The 27,109-nt window shown below is 45.8% G+C and overlaps 1 protein-coding gene across 1 annotated transcript in view; it reads left to right on the top strand.

Moving 5' to 3' along the window:
• LOC137782628 (aryl hydrocarbon receptor-like) overlaps window positions 1-20,401 on the top strand; it is a 31,188-nt gene extending 10,787 nt beyond the window's left edge. The window contains exons 2-11 of the mRNA XM_068572071.1: window positions 520-710; window positions 10,974-11,086; window positions 12,592-12,681; window positions 12,781-12,895; window positions 12,994-13,124; window positions 13,873-14,069; window positions 14,793-14,902; window positions 15,686-15,827; window positions 16,732-18,499; window positions 19,185-20,401. Coding sequence (XP_068428172.1) covers window positions 520-710; window positions 10,974-11,086; window positions 12,592-12,681; window positions 12,781-12,895; window positions 12,994-13,124; window positions 13,873-14,069; window positions 14,793-14,902; window positions 15,686-15,827; window positions 16,732-18,499; window positions 19,185-19,262 — 2,935 coding nt within the window. The 3' untranslated portion in view covers window positions 19,263-20,401. The remainder of the gene's footprint in view (window positions 1-519; window positions 711-10,973; window positions 11,087-12,591; window positions 12,682-12,780; window positions 12,896-12,993; window positions 13,125-13,872; window positions 14,070-14,792; window positions 14,903-15,685; window positions 15,828-16,731; window positions 18,500-19,184) is intronic.
• Window positions 20,402-27,109: the final 6,708 nt, after the last annotated feature.

Raw genomic sequence — 27,109 nt, 5'->3', positions numbered from 1 at the left:
GTGTTTTTTATTTTTATTTTTGCGAGTACTTTATTTATTTTTTTCACATTATTTTTTTTTCAGAACGTATCATATTTAGCATTCCTCGTATTTAGCATTCTCGTATTTACTTTTCTCATATTTAGCACTCCAATATTTAGCATTCTCGTATATAGCTTTGTCTTGTTTAGCATCCCTCGTCCATAGCATTCTCATATTTAGCATTCTCGTGTATAGCTTTGTCTTGTTTAGCATTCCTCGTCCATAGCATTTTTGTATTTAGCATTCTCGTATTTAGCTTTCTCGTGTTTAGCATTCTCATTTTTAACATTTTCGCATTCAGCTTTGTCATATTTAGCATTCTCGTATCTAGCAATCTCGTATTTAGCATTCTCGTATTTAGCTTTCTCGTGTTTAGCATTCTCGTATTTAGCATTCTTGTATTTAGCGTTCTCATATTCGTGGGCTTTCTTACTCGGCACACGGTGACACTCCAATATCTAACTTTTTTTGGTTTTTTTCCCCTCCCCCGCTTCGCAGGAAGAAGGCCTCCGAAGCCAATGAAGTCGTCAAATCGAACCCCTCGAAGCGCCACCGGGATCGGCTGAACGGCGAGCTGGAGCGGCTGACCGACCTGCTGCCCTTCTTCGGGGAGGTCCGCTCCCGTCTGGACAAGCTGTCGGTGCTGCGCCTCAGCGTGGGTTACCTGAGGGTCAAGAGCTACTTCAAAGGTGAGGAGGAGATCAGTCGAAGAACTGGAAAACCCGTTTGCAGAGCGAACGCCGTCGGGCCGATGGCAGGAATGCGCGGCATGCGAGGAATCTGGTTTTTAGGAAACGGCACATCCTCGCTACTTGTAACCTCGCTCCACCCTTCGCTGTGAGCAACACTTCCAACAGTGCCGATTAATAAAAACATTTCTTTTGTTCGCCATTAAGCTTGGAGTCCACGCTGTGTACGTTCATTAGGCTTTTCAGGCACCCTGGTTCTCAATGACGAGCCAATTATACGTGAGTCAGGCTTATAATATTCCCAGCGGCCGCAAGGTGCTAGTTGTCTTTGATTCGAGCAGACGTGTTGGCAGACACACGAAGGAGTAAGTCGCCCGGTGGCCTCGGGGCTCCTCTGACGCTGTTTGAATTCATCTGTGTCTTGTCTCGGTTGTCGTTCAGTTTCTTTGGTACATTTTTATGTGCACTGTTGTGCACTGTGCTGTCTTGCTGTTGGACAGGTTGCAGCGAATCTGTCGGGGTTTCTTATACGGTCATGAAAAACCTGTAAAAGTTGTGTAAGAGTCCTGTAAATGTGTTATATTCATGTGTTTATGACATTCATTTACACTGAGTTTTAAATATTGAATATGCTTTTAAAAGAAAGAGGCTCAAAATTTAAGCAGCATACATACAGGCATCTATATAAATGTTTGGTTTAATTTGAAGGAAATTAAGGAAATTTGGTTAAAAGTCATGGAAATTGGGGAAAAGTAATGGAAAAGCCGTGACAATTCGGTTCAAAGTCATGGAAATCCATTGGTCAAAGCAATGTAATTAATACACAGCACCGTGCCAGCAGAGTCTGAGTCAATGTAGTTTAAGAACACACACTGATATTAATATATTATATGTTAGAAAAACATATATGCTCATCAGAGAACCAACTGCCTTAAAGGCAGATAAACTTGCTCTTCTTTTTGTGCTCGTATGTCTCAGCAGTCGTCTTCCCATCATGCATTTCGTCACAAGCCACTGAAACGATGAGCGCAAAGGGAAGTTTTTTCCAACCTCAGAACGTGCATTTGATAGCGCTTGTCGCTGCGGTTAGCGTGAACGTCTCGTGTGTGAATGGTGTCGGGACATTCCTGCGCCGCTTGTTCTCTCACGACCTCTCGCCTACTTTCTCCTGTGCTATGCGGGCTGGACGAGTTAAACGCCGCTTAAGTGCATTTACAACTTGACATTTTCTAACCTGTAACTAACGAACACGCAGCTCATAAACATAAACTCAAACAGCTTTTAAATAAATGCCCGCAAACCGTCAATAACACAAGGTTTTTCGTGCACGCCAGGCCGACTCGACGTAGTTTTCCCTCGACTGTATTTTGAACAAACGGACAGACGGCACATGTGGCGTATCGGCGGAGTCGTATCCAACTCCCATCAAACACCTGGGGCCAGATGTTTTTGTTGACGTGTAAACACTAAAAACTACGCATGTGCCACTTCTCACACGTACATGCGTGTCGATGGAACGAGGGACTTTGCGTGAGAACGTGTGCACCTCATGCATCATCTTTAATAGTGCCAGGTTGTAAAAAAAAAAGAAGGGAAAACTGAGATGAGAGATGTAGATGTGACTAATAATGAATAATACACAACAATCGATTGAAATGATGCCAGTGAGAAGCAGAAAAGAAGCACATGTGCCGCTTTTATGAACCTGACGCGAGCATCGGCCTTCCTCTGGTTTCACGCATGTATGTGTAAAAGTTTAAAGATTAAAACATGACAGCAGGCGAGTACAACAAATAAGACAATATATATATATATATATATATATATATATATATATATATATTAAGGGTTGGAATCACCACAGATACACGATACAATATCGTCACGATACTTAAGTCCCGATACAATATTATCGTGATACATTGAGTATCGCGATATAATGCGATTTATTACATTTTTTTAACCCAAATTGTTCCTAAAGGAAAACTTAGTCAAAAAAAATACATTGATTTCATTATTCTTGGACCAAAACGTTGAGAATTGATTAAATAAAAGATCGATACTTGGCTTCATATATCGATACAATATCGCCACGCAAAATATCGCGATACTATGCTGTATCGATTTTTTAAATATATATATGTAAAATATCTTATTCTAGAAGTGATTCTGCACTTCTCCGACCCTTCATACCCGATACATCACATGTTGTTGTAGGTCATGTCTTCCTATGAGAAGTATGAGAATGTATTTCTCTCTGACATGTCGTAAAGTAGACGTAGGAGGAGGTAAAGTCCAACAACTCCTCTTAATCAATTCTAAACGTTTTGGTCCTAGAATAATTAAATCAATTTATTTTTTGTTGACAAAGTTTTCCTTTGGGGACAATTTGCGTTAATTTAAAAAAAAAAAAAAATCGCATTATATGGCAATACTCAATGTATCGCGATAATATCGTATCGGGACTTAAGTATTGTGACAATATTGTATCGTGGGACATCTGGTGATCACCACCCCTACCGCTCACTGTGTACCGCTCACAGGAATAGCAAGTAATACAACACAAGTCCATCTTCAAGCTGAGATATGAGATTAAAGAGTGCGTTTTAACGGTGGTTAACGTCGTGTTCCTGCTCTTAATTGTCGTGGACTTTCATTGTTCTTCAAGAGGAAACGTTTGAGTGAATAGCCGTTAGCTGGAAGAACAGGAAGAGTGTGACGCGTGTCATTAGCAGAGCGTCTTCGGTATGTTTACCAAAGTGTGAAAGCACTAACGGAGTCATGTGTCGCCTCCAGTTATTGCTGACTCTGCAGTTCCTCAAGTCTAATATAAAAGGATCTCAGCGTCAACAGGACGGGAACGAGGACGTCGGATCCGTTGTTGTTAAAATCTGACGTGACACGCCAGCGTCTTCTGCTTTAATTTAAATTTTTAACCATTTTGATGGAAATCAATGGAGCACCCTTGTAGTTGCATGACGACGTGTACGTGAAGGTTCAAATCTGGGTCAACGTCTCCATTTTTTAAATTTTTTTTTACTGACTTTGTAAAACAAAATGTCATAAGTAAGTTGTTGGATGTAGAAAGTTTCTGGAATTAAATTATTAAAATTATAAATGCAGCAACAAAATGGTCAAAACTTCGATAGGAATAAATCTTGCAGTGTTTGATATTGCAGTGCGATATTAAAACTATGGATTTTTTATATTGCAGTGTAATATTACAACTGTGTGAAGTTTGTTATTGCAGTATTAAACTGTTCATTATTGACGATACAGTACCGCCTCGTACCTTATCGCTTAAATATAATGTACGCGGTAAAACATGGAATGAGTAAACGTAGATTTTGATTGACTGGAGAGTCAAAAGCCACGCCCCTTTTCCCATGAGACCTTATTTATCGTTGTAGCCGTGGGAACACTGGAAAGAGGGAGGGGCTTAAAAAGAAAAGAACAAAAGGAAAAGCTGGTAATTGTGTATAATGCTATGGCTTAGCAGTAAACTGCAGCGAGCTGAACTTCATTTAGCCGCGCCAGCTGTGTGTGTCTGTGTGTGTGTGTGTGTGTGTGTGTGTGTGTGTGTGTGTGTGTGTGTGTGTGTGAAAAGGTGTCGCTCATCATTTGGGGGATATTGGGTTGTGTATGTCACACGTGTCTTCAAACAGCTCTGACGTCGTCTTCGGGGGAATCGGGTTACCGGCGCTGTTCATTCCGACGGCGGTGTCCCGTTTCTCAGGCGCTCGGATCGGCGCTTTGTTGACTTTTGCCGCCGCTCCTCGCGTGACGTCGGCATATTTAATTAACACAGAGGGCGTTTTGGTGATATTCATCTTGTGTAAATACAGTTCTTTTTATTTTTTTTTGGAAAGAAGAAAAAGAAGAATCCTTGTTTTTGTTTTCAGACTACAGGCGTCCCTGTGTTGGTGAAGTAATATGAGGTCAGCCGCAGAAATTATTAGTGAGCGCTTTATAGGCATAGTGGGCTTCTTCTTGGTGCTCAGGCCCATTAAAACAAGTTGGAATGAGTCCAAAGAGTGCAACCAGGACGGCAATGGGGTGCTGAATGGTGGCTAAGTGGTGGAATATATATAAATAAACAACAACAAAGAAACCAGAAGTCTGGTTACGAAGTCGTGTGCCTGTGAACGCGGTCGTAGCAGAAACACGTGCACGGATCTGTTGCCGCTCTTCAAAGTAAAAATAAATAAAATAAATCTCTGCCAGAATGTGAGTCGAGGACATCTGTGTTCAATTAGGTTCCCTCCCCTCCAAAGACAGCATCGAAACACACGACAGCGTTATTATTGACTTATATATTCATCTTGGACCCGCCGTCATGTGACGCGATGCAACCTGCACGCTGTTAGCTATTAGCTTTTAGCTGCGCTGTTGGGCTAGCTCGACTGTGCTGCCCGCCGGCTGCTAACCGCTAACGTTAACTAGCTCTCGATTTGCATGCAAGAGCTAGCTGGCTACAGTGGGGAGCTCTAGCTATTAGCTGTTAGCTATTAGCTAACGACTCTTAATTTAAAGCCTGAAAGCGTGTTCTCAGTAGGAACCCAAATCGCAACGTTCCCTTTTTATACGCTCCCCTCTACCCCGAAACGCTGCCTCTCTCTCGGGGGGTTATCCCAGTCCAAAACAGCCGGGCCTGGGCTGGCTGTTCAAGCGGAGACATGCCTGGAAGTTAAGATAATGATCTCATAAATCGTTAGGTAAAAAAAGAAAGAGCTGCAAGAGAAAAAGAACAAACATAAAGCAATTTCAGGGGATGCGAGTGAGATTTTAAAGACCTGATAATGAAGCGAGCTATTTACGTCTGCCTTAAATGGCAGACTTCTTCTTTTTTTCTCCTTCTTCTTCTTGTTTTTCTTTTTTTTTCCTCTTCAAGCACTTGGCCGGTACGGCCTCATCGCGTGACTTTGCGAGGCAGCGCTGGATATTTTTGAAAGGCTTGTGGCTCGCTGCCGCCGAAAAATGTTGGATTTGCTCTCCAAGTTCCATTGAAAACATCCAGGGGCCTGTTAGCAATCAGCGTTGATGTGGTGACCCCCGTATCTTTGTGCTGTAATTTGATGTAATTTGGTATTCGGGATATCTTGACACACACACACACACACACATAACCCATCCGCATGGCACAAGTGTAACACAATGAAGAAAGATATATCTCTTTAGGTTTGCAGCTCGCAAGGAGAATCCCAAAAGAAAAACTGTTGTTTTTTTAATAGATTTCTATCAATCAACGCTCTTTTAATTCACCCGTCGACGCAGGACGTCGCCTGCTGGCTCTTTTGGTTCCCCGACTCGGCTTTCAGTATATCGTGAGAATGCAAGCAACTGCCGGGAGACAGATTTAATCATGTTTTCATTTTCCCCTCCCCCCCACCCGCTCCCCCCTCCTCTTTCTCCTCCTCCCCAAATTTCCATTCTCTGGAAGGTTTGTTCTCCGTCTTTCCAGCTCAAAAAAAACCCACAGCCTCTCTTCGTACCAAAACTTTTTCTTTTTTTTTCTTGATTTTTTTCTTCCCCATGGTTTTCGCCCACCAAGGCTTTCTGTGACATTTAGAGTCTTCCAGAAATGCTGGTGTTTGTTTATGGGGCTCAAACTAAATCAGCTGTCTTTAACTCACTTAAAAGTTGAGGGTTTTTTTTTGGTCGGGTCGGCAGGAGAGAGGAGGGATCTTATTTATTTACTCCCCATGGTTACAATCAGGGTTCGAAAAAAAAAATGAATTTGATATAAATGCGTTCATCCAGGAGTGTAAATTAGTTTGTTTTTTTTGTGTTAATTGCAACTTCTAACGAGGTATTTCTACCTCGAGCTGCTGGTGAACGCCTCCTCTCCGAGACCGCCTGCACGCTGATAAGCATCGTTTCAGCGACGTGATGTTTGAGGCACGCCTACCGCAGCAACCTGAGGTTTGCCCCGCCCACACACCGCCACCAGCTAACCACACTGTGTCCTGAACGGCGTATAATCAGTGGATGTTTTTATCATCCATCTCTGCTCGGACCTTTTCAAAAGCCGACCACGCGGTCTAAATGAACGTGAATCTGTTGTGAAAATAACATATACATATATTTTGTCCTCTCATGTTGGACTGAGGACAGACTGGACGCCACAGTGACTCTCTATCGCCTCTAGAGGCACACGTGGTATTACAGGACGAGCCGTGGCTAGCTGGTTAGCATGGGGCTGGTCGAGCTGGGGCCGGTCCCGCTACTTTCGGTGCTTGTTGGGGAGCTAGCAGTGAGCTTGCAGCAGTGCTAGCTGGCTACAACGAGGAGCTAGCGAGGAGGCAGCGCTAGCTGGCTACAGCGGGGAGCTAGCGAGGAGGCAGCGCTAGCTGGCGACAGCGGGGAGCTAGCGAGGAGGCAGCGCTAGCTGGCTACAGCGGGGAGCTAGTGAGGAGGCAGCGCTAGCTAGCGGGGGCCGAAGGTAGTAGCGGCTTATAACCAAACTTTAGCGGCATTAAGAAAGCTCATTATGACAGTCAGTGTAAATGCTAGCCTGATATTACACATTGCACCTTTTTTTCTCTTTTTTTAAAAACTAAATACATCCGTAAGTCTGTGCAAAACTCTGTTTTCCATCCGGGAGCCTCGATGACATTCCTGTCCGCTCACGAAGAAGTCGAGGTCGTTTCCTTCCCCTCTCGCGTCGCCGCTGTAAACAGGGACATCCATCAAAAGCGCTTAATGGGAGGTCGGGAAAAAAAAAAAAAGAAAACCTGCGGCCCCGCGACCTCCGTCCCATTGGCTCGGCTGGCCGGTGGCGAGCGCCGCCCTCTTCCTGCACATCCGCGTGAGAACGGCGATCTCTGTACAGGATCTGCTGGAACTAAATGTTTTCAAATCAAGATAATATTCCCCTATGCATCGCCGGTATGCTTTTATACTCTCTCTCTCTCTCTCTCTTTCTCTCTCGCCGACGTCTGGCAGACGTCCAGAACCCGTGACGTCGTTTCCCTTTCTTTTGCCCTCTCTCTCTTCCCGCTCTTCACAACACATGCTAACGCTTTCCACGTCGCCGGAGCATTTGTAGTTTGTATCATGCGTCATGTGTGACTTAAGCATGTGAGTGTTTCACTCTCTCTTTTCATGGCTCCGGGCTCTGCAGGCGGACTTGTTTCCCTCTGCTTGAACTTGTTCCCCCTGAGTGGTCGGACCAGATCTTCTTTCTTTCTTTTTTTTAGGGATTTCACTTAATTACCCCGACATGAAAGGACGTCGAATCCCCTTCTTTCTTTTTTTAAAAGGCCGCCTCCCTGAGTGACAGAGATGTTTGCATGCATCAAAGACAGCTCTGAGTGTGTGCGTGTCTGTGTGTGTGTTTGTGCAAAACGCTGTGTGTGTTTGTGTGTGTCAGAGCTGCAGCTTTGTCTCAGGCTGTGTGTGTGTGTGTCTGTGTGTCTGTGTGTGTGTGTGTGTGTTTGTGTAAAAGGTGGAGGAGGAGGAAGAGGAGAAGAAGGCAGAACAAGAAGAGGGAGAAAAAGAAGAAAGAAGAAGACAGAAGAAGAAGAAGAGATGGATGAAGAAGAAGAAGAAGAAGAAGAAGAGATGGAAGAAGAAGAAGAAGAGATGGAAGAAGAAGAAGAAGAAGAAGAAGAAGAAGAAGAAGAAGAAGAAGAAGAAGAAGAGATGGAAGAAGAAGAAGAAGAAGAAGAAGAAGAAGAAGAAGAAGAATTGAAGGAGAGGAAGAAGAAGAGGAAGAAGAAGACAGAAGAAGAAGAAAAAGAATTAAGACAGAAGGAGGAGGAGAAGGAGAAGAAGACAGAAGAAGAAGAAGAAGAAGAAGAAGAAGAAGAAGAAGAAGAAGAAGCAGCAGCAGCATTTAAACATCTCATTTTCAGGAAACATGTAACACAAACTACCGTGTCAGTGATGAACTGTGAAGCTTCACGGCTGATGCAACATTTTATTAATACAAACACGGCAAAAGGGTTTTGTTTCTTTCCAGCTGTTCAGTGTTTTCTGAGTTATGAGAAAAGTTCCCTCTGTGATGCGTCAACAAAGTGAACGCTGGCGTCCTCCGATGTTCAGACGTCTGTTCTGGAAAAATATTTAACATTTACATCCTTAAAGTTTCCTCAAACAAACAAACAAGCCCTTAAAAAAACCCTTTAAAAAAACCCTTAAAAAGCCCTTAAACAAGCCCTGCAGCTGCTGGAGGTCAGTGCTCCTGAACGACAACTAGGGGACAACACGTAGAAGACAAGCAACACGGGTGTGTGTGTGTGTGTGTGTGTGCGTGTGTGTGTGTGTGTGTGTGTCACTGTGTGTCATAGCTGCAGCTTTGTGTATGTCTGTTTGTGAAAAACACTGTGTGTGTGTGTGTCTAAGTGTATTTCTGCAAAATGCTGTTTGTGCGTGTGTGGGCATGTGTCACACTGTGTCAATGTGTGTGTCTGTGCGTGTGTGTGTGTGTCAGAGCTGCAGCTTTGTGTATGTCTGTTTGTGCAAAACACTGTGTATGTGTGTGTGTGTGTTTGTGCGTTTAAGAGCTGCAGCTTTGTGTCGGGCTGTGTGTGTCTGAGTGTGATTGTGCAAAATACTGTTTGTGTGTGTGTGTGTGTGTGTGTGTGTGTGTGTGTGTGTGTGGGCATGTGCATGTGTCACACTGGGTCAATGTGTGTGTCCGTGTATGGGTGTGTGTGTGTGTGTGTGCCAGAGCTGCAGCTTTGTGTCGGGCTGTGCACGTCCGAGTGTGTTTGTGCAAAACGTTTGTTTTGTGTGTGTCTGTATGTGTTTGTGTGTGTCAGAGCTGTAGCTTGGTGTCGGGCTGTGTGTGTGTGTGCTTCCCGCTGAAAGGTGGCGGGGCGTTCGTGCGCGTGCGTGGCGTTCAGGGACCCCTCATCCTCCGCTCAGAGGAGTTGCGTGACAGGACTGCAGGACGGAGGGAGAGGCCACATCCTGGGATTTTCCTGTCGTGGCGGTCCAGATAAGGGAAGCGCTCTTACCGGCTATCGCTTACACACACACACCCCAGGGGTGGACAAGTGTGTGTGTGTGTTATGTCTACGTGTGTGTGTGTGTGTTTGTGTTATGCAAGCTGCCAGATCAGTTCTCCAGCAATGAGAAAACCTGTCTTCTGGCGCGAGTCCAGCCACAGAGCTTTTCCTTTCTTTTTCAGGATCCCATCGTTCATATATTTATTAAGTTTACCCTTTTAATGAGTCAAAATAACTATAATTAATACCAATAACAATGTATAATGTGTTTCCAGGCTCATAACCAGTGACAGTGTGAGTCTGTACAGTTTTGGGGCTTTAATTTTTATTGGTTCTTGAAGGGCGTGGTGCACATTTATGTTTCCATGTCTGTGTTTATTGTTATGCACCTTTCACCTCGTTATTTATTCCTATGCATGTGCATGTGCACTTGTCCGGTACATGATTCTGATTCTGGAGGCAGACTCCAGTCTCGTGCATGAAAAATAAACTAATCAATTATATTTAATCCTTCTCCAGGACATCGTGGTCCTTTTTACGATAAACCCAGAACCTCACGTTCCTCCATGAAGCCCCCGAGAGTCCACGTCCCTCAGAACAATAGCGCCGCTCTCGAGCTTTTTTATTTTTAACGTGACAGGACACGACCGGAGAGCGGCGCAGAGCGGCCAAGACCAACAGCCGAGAGGCTCCGCCCCCAAACCGCTGAGAGAGAGAGAAACACAAAAACAGAGCGCAGCGTTAGGCGTATATATAAATATATACACTTATTACAAACCAGCAAACAGAACATCAATAAAGCCTTAAATAATTTCAGTGAATTTGCTATATATGCACACTTAATGTGTCTTAACGTGTCTTAATGTTGTGTCTTAAAGTGTCTTAATGTTGTGTCTTAACGTGTCTTAATGTTGTGTCTTAAAGTGTCTTAAAGTGTCTGAATGCGTTTCAACGTGTCTCAACCGTGTCTTAGCGTGTCTTAACTTGTCTTAATGTGTCTTAACGAGTCTCAACCATGTCTTCACCGTGTCTTAACGTGTGTTCCCGCGTGTGTCTTAACGTGTCTTAGCGTGTATTCTTGTGTCTCAACGTGTCTTAATGTGTCTTAACGTGTCTCAACCATGTCTTCACCGTGGTTCAATGTGTCTTAACGTGTCTTAATGTGTCTTCTCCGTATCTTAACGTGTCTTAATGAGTGTTAACGTGTCTCCACCGTGTCTTAACATGTCTATATCATATCTTAACATGTCTCCACCGTGTCTTAACGTGTCTCCACCGTGTCTTAACGTGTCTCCACCTCTCTCTGCAGCCACGATGACCTCCAGCGGCAGCAGTCTGATGTTCTCCGGCGTGAACGGGCTCGGCGAGAACAACGGCGGCGGCGAAACCTGCGGCTTCTCCGAGGGCGACCTGCTGCTGCAGGTGAGGCGCCGGCTTCGTTTCAACGGCTCATCTAGCGGATTCCCTCTGATCCCGGTCAGCGGGGTCGAGGCGGCGTCGCACCCTTCTGACAATGTTCACAACCACAGGGGGCCGAACACAAAGGAGTCCATCCGGAGGAAGCGCTTTGCTTTCATGCAGGAGAACCACACAAAACATACAACATTACACAGGATGAGGATGAAACACTGTTGAATACGTTAAAGAAAGTCAAATAAGTTTCAGTTTTAGTTTGGTTTCTACCTCACAAAGCCCTCACGCCGCCTAATTCCCTCCTGCTTCTGCTTACTTTTCCTCTCGTAGTAGTTCAAATATATAAAATATAAAAGGAGGAAAGCCAAAAAAAAGAGTTCTCATCCCTGAAAGAACGGGCCTTCTGGAGGTCACATGACGTGCATTTACCCGCAACTGCCACGACACAAACAGAAAACCACAGACGCACACACATCAGTGTAAACACAACATCGAGCCGTTGTCTCGAGGCTCACCTGTCTAGACGTCCTGCGGCGAGGAGCGCCGCACACGCCGACGCGCAAACAAAGCGCAGCCGCGCCGGGACACTCGCGTGGCCGCGAAGCCGCGAGACGTTCACGTGTCGACTTTTTTTACTTCTTTCTTGCCGTGCAACCGTTCAATGCAACGGTTTGAAAGCGTGTTTACACGCGTGTGCGTGTGTCTGTGTGTGTTTTTGCTCGTCTGGTGCCCGCAGGAGGTCCAGACAGGTGAGGCTCGAGGCCTCTTGCCCTGAAGCCCGGCGACGCTGCCGTGGCTCCGAATAAATTAGAGGGAAAAAAACGGCACTATGTCGAGGGCCCCGCCCTGTTTACCTACGCTCACCTGTCAGCTCACCTGTCAGCTCACCTGTCAGCTCACCTGTCAGCTCACCTGTCAGCTCACCCCATCGACTCACCTGTCGGCCACGTCGTCGCGCTTTGTTTTCTCCGCACCGAGCGCGACCGGGCCGTGATTGCGCAACACAAAGGGGCCCTTGAGAAGCAGCTGCTGCTGCTGTTGTTTGTTTTTTTGGGGGGGGGAGGGGCCGGCGGCGATGGCTTCACATTTAGATTCTTCAAAGTTGTTAAAAGCGTTTAAAAAAATGATAAAATACTTCATAGTTTATTTAGATGTGTAGTTTTCTTTGCCGTGGGGCCTTTTAAGTTTGTGGAGGCACGACCGGGCTCGGCCACCGGAGGGCCTCGTTTCCCTTAAAACCTGCTCGACCCATTTCAGTGAAAAACATGCGATCGCGACACACGTGTGTCCAGAGTGGGGAAACATTTACAAAACTATTCACGTAAAAATTGACATTACAATGAATTTAAAGTAAAAAAGGAATTTTAAAAAGCCAAAATTTCCAAAGTGAGTGATCAGCTCGTGCAACAAGGGATCTTGCACCTGTTACAGTTGCCGTGTGTGTGTGTGTGTGTGTGTGTGTGTGTGTGTGTGTGTGTGTGTGTCACGCGCATGTCGACCTCTGTTCCCTGCAGGCGCTGAACGGGTTCGTGATCGTGGTCACGTCGGACGGATCTGTGTTTTACGTCTCCGCCACAGTCAAGGACTACCTGGGCTTCCATCAGGTGAGATGAAGTTATACAAGATATATATATATATATCTGGCTTTAAGGAGAGAGGTGAGGTGTCTAAATGACCCGACTCGTTCTCTCCTCCTCCAACAGTCGGACGTGGTCCATCAGAGCGTGTTCGAGCTCATCCACACGGACGACCGGGCTTTGTTCCGGCAGCAGCTGCACTTTGCTCTCGACCCGCCGGCTGCCGCCGCCGCCGGAGATGGTGAGGAGAGAACCAGGAGAAGGAGAACGGTGTTTTTGTGTTTATTGGACGGAGTTAAGGTTTAACCCCCCCCCCCCTCCTCCGTCGTCTGTCCTCAGGCCTGCAGAGCCGCGGCGGCGGCGCGGTGATGTACAGCCCCGAGCAGCTTCCCCCGGAGAACTCGTCCTTCCTGGAGCGGAGCTTCGTTTGCCGCTTCCGCTGCCTCCTGGACAACTCCTCCGGCTTCCTGGTGAGTAAGACGCCGAAAAAACTCATCAACAACATTTCATGCAAAACGCAAAGCGGTATAAATTGTAAAATCGGATTTCAGTTTGATGCATTTTAACAGGACCTGTTACATTATGTATTATTGTGTTTATTCATGTATAAACCTTTTAAATACACACAGAAAACACAGATTAGGGGTCATCTCTACCGTGAAAATTGTGTTATAAGCCACTCGGACGGCGGTTGTCACCGCTAATTTCCCACTGTACCCAGCTAGCGCTGCTGCTAGCTCCCCGCTGCTACTGCTACTACAGCCCGCTGCTGAAGTCTGCGTCGAGCCGGGGCTGATCTCGCTACCTTCGGTGGTTGTCAGGTAGCTAGCGGGGAGCAAGCAGCAGCGCTAGCAGCAGCTAGCGTGGCCAACCACCGAAGGTAGTAGCAGCTTAAAACACAACTTTTACGGTATACACTTGAAATGTCTGTGGCGTCTATCTTTTCTACAGGATCCAGTTGCCAAATGCTGTAGTTTTTTGGATGCATAAGATCTTAAATCCACAGATTGGAAGTTTGAGGAAATGTTTCTTTCCATTTGAGCAACAGCAGCATAGCATCTGTAACATCTGGATTAGCAGCTCTGAGCTAAATGTTGCTGTTGGCTTCATGAATAGAAATCTATTTGAATAGAGATTGCCATAAAAAAAGAGCCTAAACACAGCGACCTTTGGTGTAAACCTTTCTCTCTCTCTCTCTCTCTTTCCCCCTGAAACCAGGCGCTGAAGTTCCAGGGGCGGCTGAAGTACCTCCACGGCCAGAAGGTCTCCAACGGGAACGGCAGCAAGCCTCAGCTGGCTCTCTTCTCCATCGCCGTGCCCGTCCAGCCTCCCACCATCGTGGAGATCAGAGCCAAGTTGCTGCTCTTCCAGACCAAACACAAGCTGGACTTCACGCCGCTGGGCGTCGACAGCAGGTGGGAAGAAATATAAATCAACCTTTTAAGAAAACTCATCCCACCCTAGTGGGGGGATGACTGAGCGATTGTTGTATAAAACTGTGAATCGTAGCTCGTTGTATGAAAAAAAGCCCCAAGACTGCTGTATTTGGATGTATTGAACACCATCAGTAACATGCAAGTGAAATATATGGTTTAGTACATGAGGAAATTCAAATGACCCCAATGACCCCAATGGGTCCAATTCTATTGGACCCATTGGGGTCATTGAGGCTATTTGGTTTCAATGAGTCCTCGCCTGAATGTTCTCTGTACTAAACCCTCTATAACTTTGTTCTGCTTCACTTTATCAAAGTCAAACTTTGCAGAGAGAATGTTCACATGTTGTGTTACGCTTTGTTAGAGTTGGACTTTACAGCTGCATCATTTCAAACTAATAACAACCCTAAAAAGTGTTTTTTTCATATGCGAACCTGAAACCTTTTCACTTCTTTCTGTGTGTCATCTTCATTTCCTCTTAACCAGAAACATGTAGACTGATATTTACACATCTGAACATCATCTTAACATCATCAACATTATTAAACAGCTCTCGTGGCTGCAGAGATACATTGACATTTTCGAGGTGGTTTTAACATCTTTCTTAGACGCTCCATCTTGTTCATCTGTTGCTCGTTGACTGAAATGATCCCAGTTTAACAAACTTCTCTCTGTTTCTGTTGTCGGTGTGTCTCCCTGCAGGGGGAAGATCATTCTGGGATACTCAGAGATCGAGCTGTGCATGAAGGGCTCCGGCTACCAGTTCATCCACGCAGCCGACATGATGCACTGCGCCGAAAACCACATTCGCAGTACGTTGGCCGTCCGGACATTAAACATGAATGTTGTTTGCTGTTTTTCACGGACAAAAGGAGGAAGTTGTGTTTGTCTCTGCATCTAGAAGTGGTAAAAGGTAAAAACAATGCTAAGAAAGAATCAAAGCTACTCGTAGAGGCGCGTTGGGTTTTAACTTCATACAAACATGTTTTAAATCTTGTTTTCAGTTTGAAGACCAAAAACAAAACAAGTTCATGGACTTCCATGTTGTTGTGAGACACAAACTGAGTCCACACTTTAAATCCTGCGGGTAATATCTGCGTACTTTAGTTGATTTTGAAAAATATACGGACAATATATCTTTTAGTTTCACTTCTGATAAAGCACAGAGGAGATAGTTCATCTCAGTATAGAAGGAATAAGCCATCAAATGATAAAACAAATGTTTTTTTACCAAGCTCAAGTCTTTAACGAATAGATTTCATTACTGTAAATGATATCGTTTCAAATGTATTTCTGTAGCCTAACTATCATTTAAATGACTCGTGACACTGTTCCACTGAACGGGAATAACACAAAACAATGTTGTTGCGTTTAATCCAATTATTTTAAATCCACGGAAATAATGAATTACAGAGTTATGAGTAATTTAATTTAATTTTAGATAGTATAATTCAGTTTATTTCACCAAATACTTCGCCTGTATTTTACAAATTCTCAATATTTGTTAGTTTATTGTTGGGTTATGAAGCGTAAGGATGTCGTTGGTGTTTTTGTCCTCATGTGTGTTTTTTCTGTTGTCTTTCTTTCCGTCACAGTGATTAAAACGGGCGAGTCCGGCCTGACGGTGTTCAGGCTGCTGACCAAGTTGGGCGGCTGGGTGTGGGTGAAGTCCAACGCCAAGCTGATCTTCAAAGCAGGAAGACCCGAGTTCATCATCGCGTACCAGAGAGCGTTAGTGTGAGTGTTGCATCCCTCAGGGCTCACGCGGTCATGGAAAACCTGGAAAAGTCATGGAATTTAAAAATGAAAACTCCCAAAAGTTGTGTAAAAGTCCTGTAAATGTATTCATGTGTTCATGACGTTCATTCACGCTGAGTTATAAATAATGAATCTGCTTTTAATAAAAAGAGGCTCAAAATATCAGCAGCATACATACAGGCATCTATATAAATGTTTATTCTTTTAATCAAACTATTGTCTCTCATTCATTTGGTTTAAATTCTTGAAAATCTGTTTAAAAGTCAAGGAAATGAAGTTAAAAGTCATGAGAATCTGGTTTAAAGTCATGGAAATGTCCTTAAAAGTCATGGAAATTTGGTTAAAAGTCTTCAAATCTGGATGAAAGTCATGGAAAGTTGTTAAAAGACTTGGAAATCTGGTTAAAAGTCTTCAAATCTGGATAAAAGTCTTGAAAATTTGTTTAAAAGTCATGTAAATATAGTTAAAAGTCATGGAAATCTAATTGAAAGTCTTGGAAATTCGGTTTGAAAGTCTTGAATATTTGCTAAAAGTCTTTCATTAAAAGTTGTGTAAATGTGGTTTAAAGTGGTGTGAATGTGGTTTAAAGTGGTGTGAATGTGGTTTAAAGTGGTGTGAATGTGGTTTAAAGTGGTGTAAATGTGGTTTAAAGTGGTGTGAATGTGGTTTAAAGTGGTGTAGATGTGGTTTAAAGTGGTGTAGATGTGGTTTAAAGTGGTGTGAATGTGGTTTAAAGTTGTGTGACTCTATTGGTCGCAGTGTGTATGAACCCTGCTTCACATTGTGGCCTCGAGGGTCTCGACTCATCGAGATCCATCAGGTTTCCTAAATGCGACTCGAGTCGAGGGGTGGGTGTGACCGTGTGCCGCTCCGTGTGTTTCAGGAACGCCGAGGGCGAGGAGTACCTGCGCCAGAGGCAGCTGCAGCTGCCCTTCAGCTTCACCACGGGCGAGGGCGTCCTCTACAACACCGGCCCCGAGGTGAACGTGGCGCAGTTCCAGTTCAACACCATGTTCACCAACGTGGAGGAGATGAAGAAGGACGTGACGCCCGGCTCCCTGCTGGACTGCTTCCTCAGCCAGGACCAGACGGTCTACGTGCAGGCGCCGGACGTGCCGCTGCCCGTGGACCAGGTGTTCGTGGACAGCCAGGCGCTGGTCAGCGTGTCCGGCGACACGTGGCAAGAGAGCGGGGACGGCGGCGGCGGCGGCGGCGGCGGCGGCACCGGCGGCGGCAACGTCGTCGTGAAAGAGGAGGCCAAGCAGTCGGTGATGGCCGTGATCGACAACCTGGAGAAGATGGCGCACGACGGCGACTTTTGCGCCGCCCTGCAGAACCTGGACGTCAGCGACGAGGAGCTGATGGAGTGGGAGAACACGCTGAAGAGGCTGAGCCAGGACGGCGGCGACCAGCAGAGGAGCGACGTCAAGGCCGAGCTGGACAGCGTGCTCACCAACGACATCTTCGACTTCATCGACAACGTCCTGTTCAAGGAGAAGGGACACGACGGGCTGGACGCCGGCACCCCCGGCTGCCTCGCGGCGGCGGAGACGGCAGCGGCTGCGGCGGCGGTCGACGACAGCCGCCGTCTCCGGCCCGACCCCTTCGGCGGCCGGGTCGGACTCGGCGAGCCCCGGTTGTTCCAGACGCCGAGCCCCGAGCGCGCTTACTCCCCGATGAACGGCCTCTACGGTCGCCGGCAGGAAGCGGGGATCGGCCAGCAGCCGCAGCCGCAGCCGCCGCCGCCGATATTCACCCAGAAACTGTCCCACCTCGGGCCCCTGGGCCCTCCGCCGGACGCCGCCGTCCACCAGCTGCAGCTGCGGGACATCTTCAGCCCGTCCATAGAGCTCCCGGAGCTCACCGTCCCTCCCGCCGTCGCCGCCCCCGCATCGGCCCCTTTCCCGTCCTGCGGGTGGGCGCCGAGCGGCGTTCCCGCCCGGCAGTCGCCGTCCGGCCAGCTCCCGCGCCGCCACCCACAAAACTGCTTTCCCGCGCCCGTGGTGGAGCCGAACGGACACTTTCTGCAAAGCTCCGCTCGGCAACCGAACGGCGCCGACGTCCCGCCGCCCCTGATCCCTTGCAAAGCCTTCAACGCCGTCAGCGTGCCTCACATCCCCGCCCCCTTTGCTGCGGCGGCGGCGGCGGCGGCGGCGTCGTCGTGCCTTCAGGGAAACCCCTCGTTCGTAGCGCAGCAGTGGCCGCAGAGCCGGCAGCAGAACGGCGTCGTGCACAACGGACACGAGCCGACGGCGCTGCAGCCGGCGCGCCACGGCCAAACGGCCGCGAGCCAAGCGCCGCCGGGCGGCGGCGGCGGAGGCGGCCTGTGGCCGGGCGCGGTCGCCGGACTGAATCACCACCACGGCGGCGGCGGCGGCCAGCAGGGGGGGCTGTCGTGCGGCCAGGCCGCCGTTCACAGCAGCTGCATGTTCGACCAGCACTTTTCCTCCAGACCAGCGGGGGGCGACGCGCTGGCTCTCTCCGGGTCCTCGGGCCTCAGGGGGACCGACGCGGCCCTGGACCAGAGCCCCCCTCAGGGCTCCTGCTACTTCCAGTGGGGCCACGGGGAGACCGTGGTGGGCTCGTCCGCCATCAGCCAGGAGGAAACTCCCAGCATGCAGCTGTACCTGGAGCGCCACCGGCAGACGCAGGTACTAGAACTCATACAGAGGGAGGAGGAATGGTGTGGGATGGTTTTCAGATTAAAGTTGTGTCTTTTTGTATTTTTTTGATTTAAACATTTGCTTCATCTGTATAATATCACTGTAACGGGACACAAACAACTATCACAACATTTAAAATGATGGAATGAGACAACAATGTGTCCTCCCTCCTCCTTCCTCCCTCCACCTCCTCTCTTCATAGCAGGATGAAAGAGAGACCTCTGACCTTGTGTCTTCTCTCCTCTGACCTCGTCTCCTCCCTCCTCTGACTTCGTGTCCTCTCTCCTTCCTCAGGATGAATGAGTCTCCTCTGACCTCGTGTACTCCCTCCTCTGGCCGCGTGTCCTCTCTCCTTTCTCAGGATGAATGAGTCTCCTCTGACCTCATGTCCTCCCTCCTCTGACCTTATCTCCTCTCTCCTCTTACCTTGTGTCCTCCCTCCTCTGACCTCGTGTCCTCCCTCCTCTGACCTCATCTCCTCTCTCCTTCCTCAGGATGAAAGAGTCTCCTCTGACCTTGTGTCTTCTCTCCTCTGACCTCATGTCCTCCCTCCTCTGACCTTGTGTCCTCTCTCCTTCCTCAGGATGAACGAGTCTCCTCTGACCTCGTGTCCTCTCTCCTTCCTCAGGATGAACGAGTCTCCTCTGACCTCGTGTCCTCTCTCCTTCCTCAGGATGAACGAGTCTCCTCTGACCTCAGCGGGATGTTTTCGGCTCCGGCTCGCGATGTGGGCGTGTACCTGACGGAGTAGCGACCCGGAGGAGACAAAGACTCGTTAGTTGGCCTGTATCAGCGCTTAACAGACTCTCCTGCTTCTTTTGTTTTTGTGTGTTATACGTTTTTATATCATTTTATTCTCCATACCATTTATTCTCTGTCCGGCCTGTGACGGTGAACAAAGCTGAGCTCGTCAGTTTTGAGTGAAGAGCGATATTAATAATGAAGTATATCTGAAGCCGCGGGATGGAGCCGGAGCCGGCTGGGGAATCGGTCATGTGACTCCAAAGAGCCAAAGAAATGGGTTTAATGAGGGAAGCCGGGTGTTTTTATAGCCAGAGACATTCATCTCCCAACTATGAACGCGTACAATACTATTTTACAGTTTCAAAATATATATATATATATATAATTATTCTAAACTTCGACGGCGACCTTTCTAAAAGAAGCCGTCATCGCCTTTTGTAAAAAATAAAGAAAAAGTGAAAATAAATCACTTGAAATCACTTTAATGTTATTTACAGATGAAAAAAAAATGGCCGACGTTAAAAAAAACAACCAATCTGTCGTCGAACTCGTGGTGTTTGTTTCTTAAATGTTAAAGGAAGTTTACCAGTTGAGCGCAAACATTTATTTTTTTTTGTGGTGAACGCTGAGATTCGTCCTCCTGCATTCACTCTGCTGCCTGCAAGCTTACGTTTCTACTTTGTATTCGTTGCTTTCGCTGTCGCTTCTTTCGTTTTTTTACTGAAAAAAATAAACAATCGCTGCAGTTTCTCTTTGAACGCTCAGCTGCTCGTGTGGAGCTGAACGCTCTGAGATAAGACTCCCCAAATATGTACGTATGGGCCGTAAAAGTCGGGTTACTAGTCGCTGCTACCTTCTGTGGGTGTCCCCTTCCGTTAGCGCCCCACTGTAGCAAGCTAGCGCTGCTGCTAGCACCCCGTTGTAGCAAGCTAGTGCTGCTGCTGCCCGCGTCCCGCTGGCTGAGTCGGGCGTCGAGCGGGTGCTGATCCCGCTACCTTCAATGTAGTGGAAGAGCTAGCAGCAGCGCTAGCAGCAGCGCTAGCAGCAGCGCTAGCAGAGAGCTAGCAGTAGGAAAAGCGGGAAGCTACCGGAAAAAACACCTACTGAAGGTAGTAGCGGCTTCTAACCCGACTTTTATGATATATATATATATATATATATATATATATATATATATATATATATATATATTCAGCAACACAGAGTCGAAACACAAACTGGAAGTCTCGTGCAAATGAGCCAAAAGATAAATCGTACCGCAGCGTAACCTCTAACCTGCGTTAGCCTCAAACGAACCAGAAAAGAGAAGAAAGATCAGATGAACCAGGTGGTGCCTTCAGGTGCTCTTCAGCTAAAATAAATATTTACAAAATAAAATAAGAAACAAAGGAAGCAGCTGCTGAACAAGGTCGCGGCGTAAAGATAATAAATAATTATAATAACTTCCTATAATAGGTGAGCACTTTGAAAACAAACGCACCCCTTCAGAGGAGACGGATCTCGTTTCCATATATATATATATATATATATATATATATATATATATATATATATATATATAATTACCCAAACATTGATTTATATGACCTTACAGTCTCTCGTGCCTTCATTCCTCGCAGGCAGCTTAAAATAAATCCGTGTCGTGGTGATAAATGTATCTGTGCCTTCTTGTGTATTAAAATACTATTTTCTAAAAGGCAAATCCTTTGGAGCTGCACTACTATAAGGGAAGCCGCGTCCAGGAGCTGCAGAATGTTTACTGTCAAGTAGAAAGAAAAGAAAAAAGTTTGTTTTGTTTTTTTTATTCTCGAGTGCATTTCAAGACTCGGAGGAATCTCTGAAAAATCCGTTTTTCCATCTCATGAAACACGTCCGGATCCACATGGAAACAAGGGAAAACTAAGATTTATTTTTGCGGGTCCAACAATGTATTTTGATTATATTCACTTCCTGTTTCTGCTCTTCATCGTGGCTCCGTTTTTATTTTTATTTTCTCTAATAACGGGTGTTTTTGTTATTTCAACACCACAAAAAAAATGTTTTGAAAGAATAACCTGAGTAAAGAAAACATGGCAGCTTTATCGTATTTCTGCTGCATTGTGGGAAATCACTCAGAATTATTTTTTACTTTTTTTCCATACAAAAAAAACAAGATTTTTTTCTTCTTTTTTTAAATATCTTGTGAAATCTAAGAGAAAATAATCCTAAAAAGTCTTAATGAAGACGACAAAAACACACTTGGCCTTTTGCTATTAAACTTAAATACATAGCATCCTCTATGAAAACACATGAAACCCAGAGCCAAATGTTTTATTCACAGCCGTATCGATGTCGTTATGCTAACATGTGCCTTGCCATATTTCTCTTCTTTGTCTTTGCGTAAAAAGAAAAGAAATTGCGGAAATCCGTGTCATTGTAATTGTAATCCACTTGTATTTAGCCAAGTAGTTATAGTATCTATATCATAATATATGTTGAACAAATAACCAGCCTTTGTCTACTGTTAAATTTTTTTTCATAAATATGTGTGCAATGATTAAAACTGTGTTTGGCTCCGTTTCTTTACACAAATCCATGTGAAAAGGGAAACTGCAGTATATTTGCTTTTAATTACTTTTTTTTATTGTATGTGTACATGCGTTTACAAACATGCCGACAAACATATACCTCCATCCAACAACGATGGCATCCCCAAATATTATAATGTAAAAAGTATAACAGCAAATAGATCAAGAAAAAATACAGTAATCTTGTGTAAATGCATATATATGTTGATAAAATATTGAATGATTGGTTGTATAGAAGTCTATGCTTCATGTGTTTAAGCTGCATTCTCTCTCCTGACCACCAGGGGACGACTCCTCTGGTTGTATAGAAGTCTATGCTTCATGTGTTTAAGCTGCATTCTCTCTCCTGACCACCAGGGGACGACTCCTCTGGTTGTATAGAAGTCTATGCTTCATGTGTTAAAGCTGCATTCTCTCTCCTGACCACCAGGGGGCGACTCCTCTGGTTGTATAGAAGTCTATGCTTCATGTGTTAAAGCTGCATTCTCTCTCCTGACCACTAAGGGGCGACTCCTCTGGTTGTATAGAAGTCTATGCTTCATGTGTTAAAGCTGCATCCTCTCTCCTGACCACCAGGGGACGACTCCTCTGGTTGTATAGAAGTCTATGCTTCATGTGTTAAAGCTGCATTCTCTCTCCTGACCACCAGGGGACGACTCCTCTGGTTGTATAGAAGTCTATGCTTCATGTGTTAAAGCTGCATTCTCTCTCCTGACCACCAGAGGACGACTCATCTGGTTGTATAGAAGTAAAAAGGAAACTGCAGTATTTTGCTTTTAATCACTTGTATGTCTACATGCGTGTACAAACATGCCGACATAACCTTCACCCAACAAAGATGACATTCGACAAATCCCCAAACATTACAATCTAAAAGCATAATAGCAAAAAGACAATTAAACAAAATAAGAGTAAAACTTTGTTTTTTAATGTAATGATGGTTCTGTCCACCAGAGGGCGCTGTCTGCCTCACTTTTCCATCAGCGTCTGATGTAAACAGCACTAATATTTACCAGGTGGAGATCGTCAGAGCCCTGAAATATGAGAGTTTAGGGGTCACACACTTTTCTGTTTGACGTCACATTGCAATGTGAAGGATTCCTACTTTTTAACTTCCTTGAAAGAACTGAAAAAAAACATTAAAAAAAAACAGGAAGTGTTTGATGTTTAGGTTTGTAGAACAGAAAGATATTTGTGGTCTGTGTACTAATTGATTCTACATGTAGTAGTTTCTTGTAAGATGTATTAATACTCACATGTACGGCCAAAAACACACTCGCCAAAGTTATTAGTTTGTATTTTTTTGAAAGCAGTAAAATAACCCTTTTCCTCCCTCGGGGGCCCAAAGCCACATTTCTACTGACGACGGACAAAACCACAAACCTCCAACATGTTTCAGTAGTTTATTTAGTTTTCCACTGCAAAGGCACATTTTTCCTTTTTGAGGACAAAGCGCCTGCGAGCTAACGTATGAAATACACAACCCGTTGTGTTCATGTCCACTCATCTGACAGCCCCTTTCCTTCAACCGCCAGGGGGCGACCCCTCTGGTTGTATAGAAGTCTATGCTTCTTGTGTTGAAGCTGCATTCTTTCTCCTGACAATCAAGGAGCAACTTTTGGTTGTATAGAAGTTTATGCTTCATGCGTTAAAGCTGCATATTCTCTCCTGACCATCAGGGGGAGACTCCTCTGCTTGTATAGAAGCCTATACTTCACATTTTGAAGCTACATTCTCTCTCCTGACCACCATGGGGAGACTCTTTTGGTTGTATAGAAGTCTATGCTTCTTGTGTTGAAGCTGCATTCTTTCTCCTGACAATCAAGGAGCAACTTTTGGTTGTATAGAAGTTTATGCTTCATGCGTTAAAGCTGCATATTCTCTCCTGACCACCAGGGGGAGACTCCTTTGGTTGTATAGAAGTCTATGCTTCTTGTGTTGAAGCTGCATTCTTTCACCTGACAACCAAGGAGCAACATTTGGTTGTATAGAAGTCTATGCTTCATGTGTTTAAGCTGCATTCTCTCTCCTGACCACCAGGGGGCAACTTCTGGTTGTATAGAAGTATATGCTTTATGCGTTAAAGCTGCATTCTCTCTCCTGACCATCAAGGGGCGACTCCTCTGGTTGTATAGAAGAATCGTTTGTACCAGTCAAATGAAAACGGTCCTCTTTTGTCTGTGACTGTGTAAGAACCCTCTTTAGAGTGTAAGGTTGACTAAAACCTGCTCTGGACGCCGTGTTGTGGGCTCCAGTCCCGGGTGGAGCAGGTAGGAGGGAGCACTAAACCCTGCTCTGTGTCTGCAGGCTCAGTCGACCTTGACTGGCAGACTTTAAAAACACACCACTCCTCTCTCGCTCGCTCTCCCGGGCGCTGAGCATGAAAAACACATTTACAGCTGTGGTGGCGTCCGTCCCGTGGGACACACACAAGTGTCTAAACAAACACACAACCCCCCTACACACACACACACCAGCTCCTGGAGGTATGAAGGTCAAGTGCCTATGCGGATGTCTGCAGATGCATAAACAAAAAACAATTCTACACAGAGTCGACTCAAAGTCAGAGGAAGCGCTTGTGTGACATCTTCCCTCCGACGCGCTCTGAAGGCTCGAAATGCAGCGATCTGATTGGTGGATATTCTGTAAACTACTCATTTGGATTTGCTGGAAAAAGAAAGTAAACTATATATTTTCTCCTGCAGAGCTGCAGACGTTTGTGAAGCTGCTTGAGTATTGCATTTGAATTGGGAACGCAGTATTTGTGTATTCTTAGCAGTACTAGTGATATTAGTATTATTATTGTAGTATTACCCTGCACATCTCATATTAACACTTAATTCTGTGCACTTTAATTTTTATATTCTGTAGATTTAATTGTAAATATTCGTGCTCATTTTATTGCACGTATTGTTAAATGTTTATTCTTAAATGTTGTGCAAATGACTCGTTTGTGTAAACAAACACGACAATGAATGACTCTGATATGATTGTTTTTGCTCCAGGAATGCGCTGCGGTTTGTGTTTGTTTGTGTTTGTGTTTGTTGTGTCACAAACGCGCTACGACTGCGTTTCATAATAAATAATAAATGACCTTTTGAATTCTTAATAAACCGACTGCAGACAAATTAAAGAGAAACGCACGAGAACGAAAGAGAAACAGGACGAATGCTTTTGTTCACGGTGTGATTTTAGTGACATGAAAACAATGTGAACAAAAAAAAGTCCCGTGTCACATGACCTCAAACACAATTCAACCTCTTTTGTTCACCAGCAGACGAACAATCCTCCAGCTGGAATTATTAATTATTATTATTAAAATTAATTGGAAGTTAAAGTGTTCACTGACTTAAACAAGGACATGTGATCACATGTTCAATGCCAACGCACAGACACACACACACACGTACACACTTACACACACATACAGATACACGTGCACAATTACACACACAGACACACACGCACATACACACACATGCAGATGGACACACATACACACACCTACATACATGCACGCACATACACACACATACACGCACACATACATACACACACATGTGCACAAACACATACAGATACACACACCCGCACACACATACATGCGCACACACACATAGAGATACACACGCACACACATTCCTGTGACAGACATATTTATCAGTTAATTAAACCTTTGAACCTGATTGATGGAATTCACTTTTGCAGGAAATGGAACTGAACAGTTTCCATAATGAATGAAAAAATAATGATTTCCCAGATGAAACGTCGGCTCTCACAAAGCGCCTCGAGGAGACTCGCGCTCATCTCCTCAGATCGAGTGGAAACAGCTGCGATCGTGTTTTGACAGCCGACAGAGACGCTCGCGTCGTGCGCGGCATCGTCGGCGTATACGTTGACTCACGTGGCCCCGCCCCCTCCGGCCCGCCCCCGGGGGGCCGAGGCCCCCACGAACCCGCAGAGAGGAAACTAGGCCACGGCGCCGGCTGCGTGGTCCTGGACTCTGTTCATTCTCTTTCACTTGTTCATCTGACCTCCTCCACCACGCAGACCTCTACTCCTTCCTGGAGATGACAGATTGGTTCTGGATATTCAAGGTCCCCAGAGGGTTCACTCCTTCCTTTTGGACCCCAAAAAATCACCTTTTTATTTCATTTCTTAACAGACAACAAAGACAAACACACAACAAACACACACATGTTTTATGTTGGTAGACTTTTTTAAATTATTCAAATACGAGTTAAGGAGATATTGTGTATTTAGTCTGGTGATGCAAAACAATTCGGGGGGGACTCCTCTGGTTGTATAGAAGTCTATGCTTCATGTGTTAAAGCTGCATTCTCTCTCCTGACCACCAGGGGGCGACTCCTCTGGTTGTATAGAAGTCTATGCTTCATGTGTTGAAGCTGCATTCTCTCTCCTGACCACCAGGGGGCGACTCCTCTGGTTGTATAGAAGTCTATGCTTCATGTGTTAAAGCTGCATTCTCTCTCCTGACCACCAGGGGGCGACTCCTCTGGTTGTATAGAAGTCTATGCTTCATGTGTTAAAGCTGCATTCAGGGGACGCTTTAGGGGGCGGGGCTAGAAGGTGATTGACACTACATCTAAATGGAATGGGGCCTTCATGATGCATTGAACCAAACACAGATATCAAGCAGATCTCTCACCAGGTGAACCTGCAGAGCTCAAACAGTCTAACCCCTGACCCACATTATGCTCTCTCTCTCTCTCTCTCTCTCTCTCTCTCTCTCTCTCTCTCTCTCTCTCTCTCTCTCTCTCTCCCCTGCGCGCTGATTGGACGCCGGGACCTTCGCGGGAACGCGCCAGACGTGGACACGCTCGGCCCGTGTTTCTAGGAGACTCTCCCTCGTGCACGCGCCTCCCCCCCTCCCCTCCCTTGCCCTGCACAGTCTCTCGAGCTCGCTCACCCGATTGGAAATCTGTGTCGGGCGTGCCCGCCAGTGGAATGCGCGCTCCCGCTAACCCCCTCCTCCTCCTCCTCCTCTGCAGCTCATGCACGCCGCTAATTGGAGTGCAGCGCTGCTGTAGATTATAAGATGTAAATACTTGAAGCTTTCTATACGCGTTTTATTTTAAAGATTGTTTACATGTATTTATAACGAGGAAGAGGAGGAAGAGGAGGAAGAGGAGGGTCGCGTCTCTGTCGTCATTTCATCTTTTCTTTCCTCAACATCGCCTTTTCTACTCTCAACAACTTGCTCCTCCCGTGAGGCCGCGGGGACAGCGTCCTGATTTTTTACATTTTTATTTATTTTTGCGCATCC

The sequence above is a fragment of the Clinocottus analis genome, unplaced genomic scaffold (genome assembly GCF_023055335.1).
Source record: "Clinocottus analis isolate CAN_PGR_092001 unplaced genomic scaffold, fCliAna1.0.p SCAF_12, whole genome shotgun sequence".
Classification (NCBI taxonomy): Eukaryota; Metazoa; Chordata; class Actinopteri; order Perciformes; family Cottidae; genus Clinocottus; species Clinocottus analis.
Note: the sequence above shows the minus strand (reverse complement) of the source record. Positions and strands in the feature narration are given on the sequence as shown.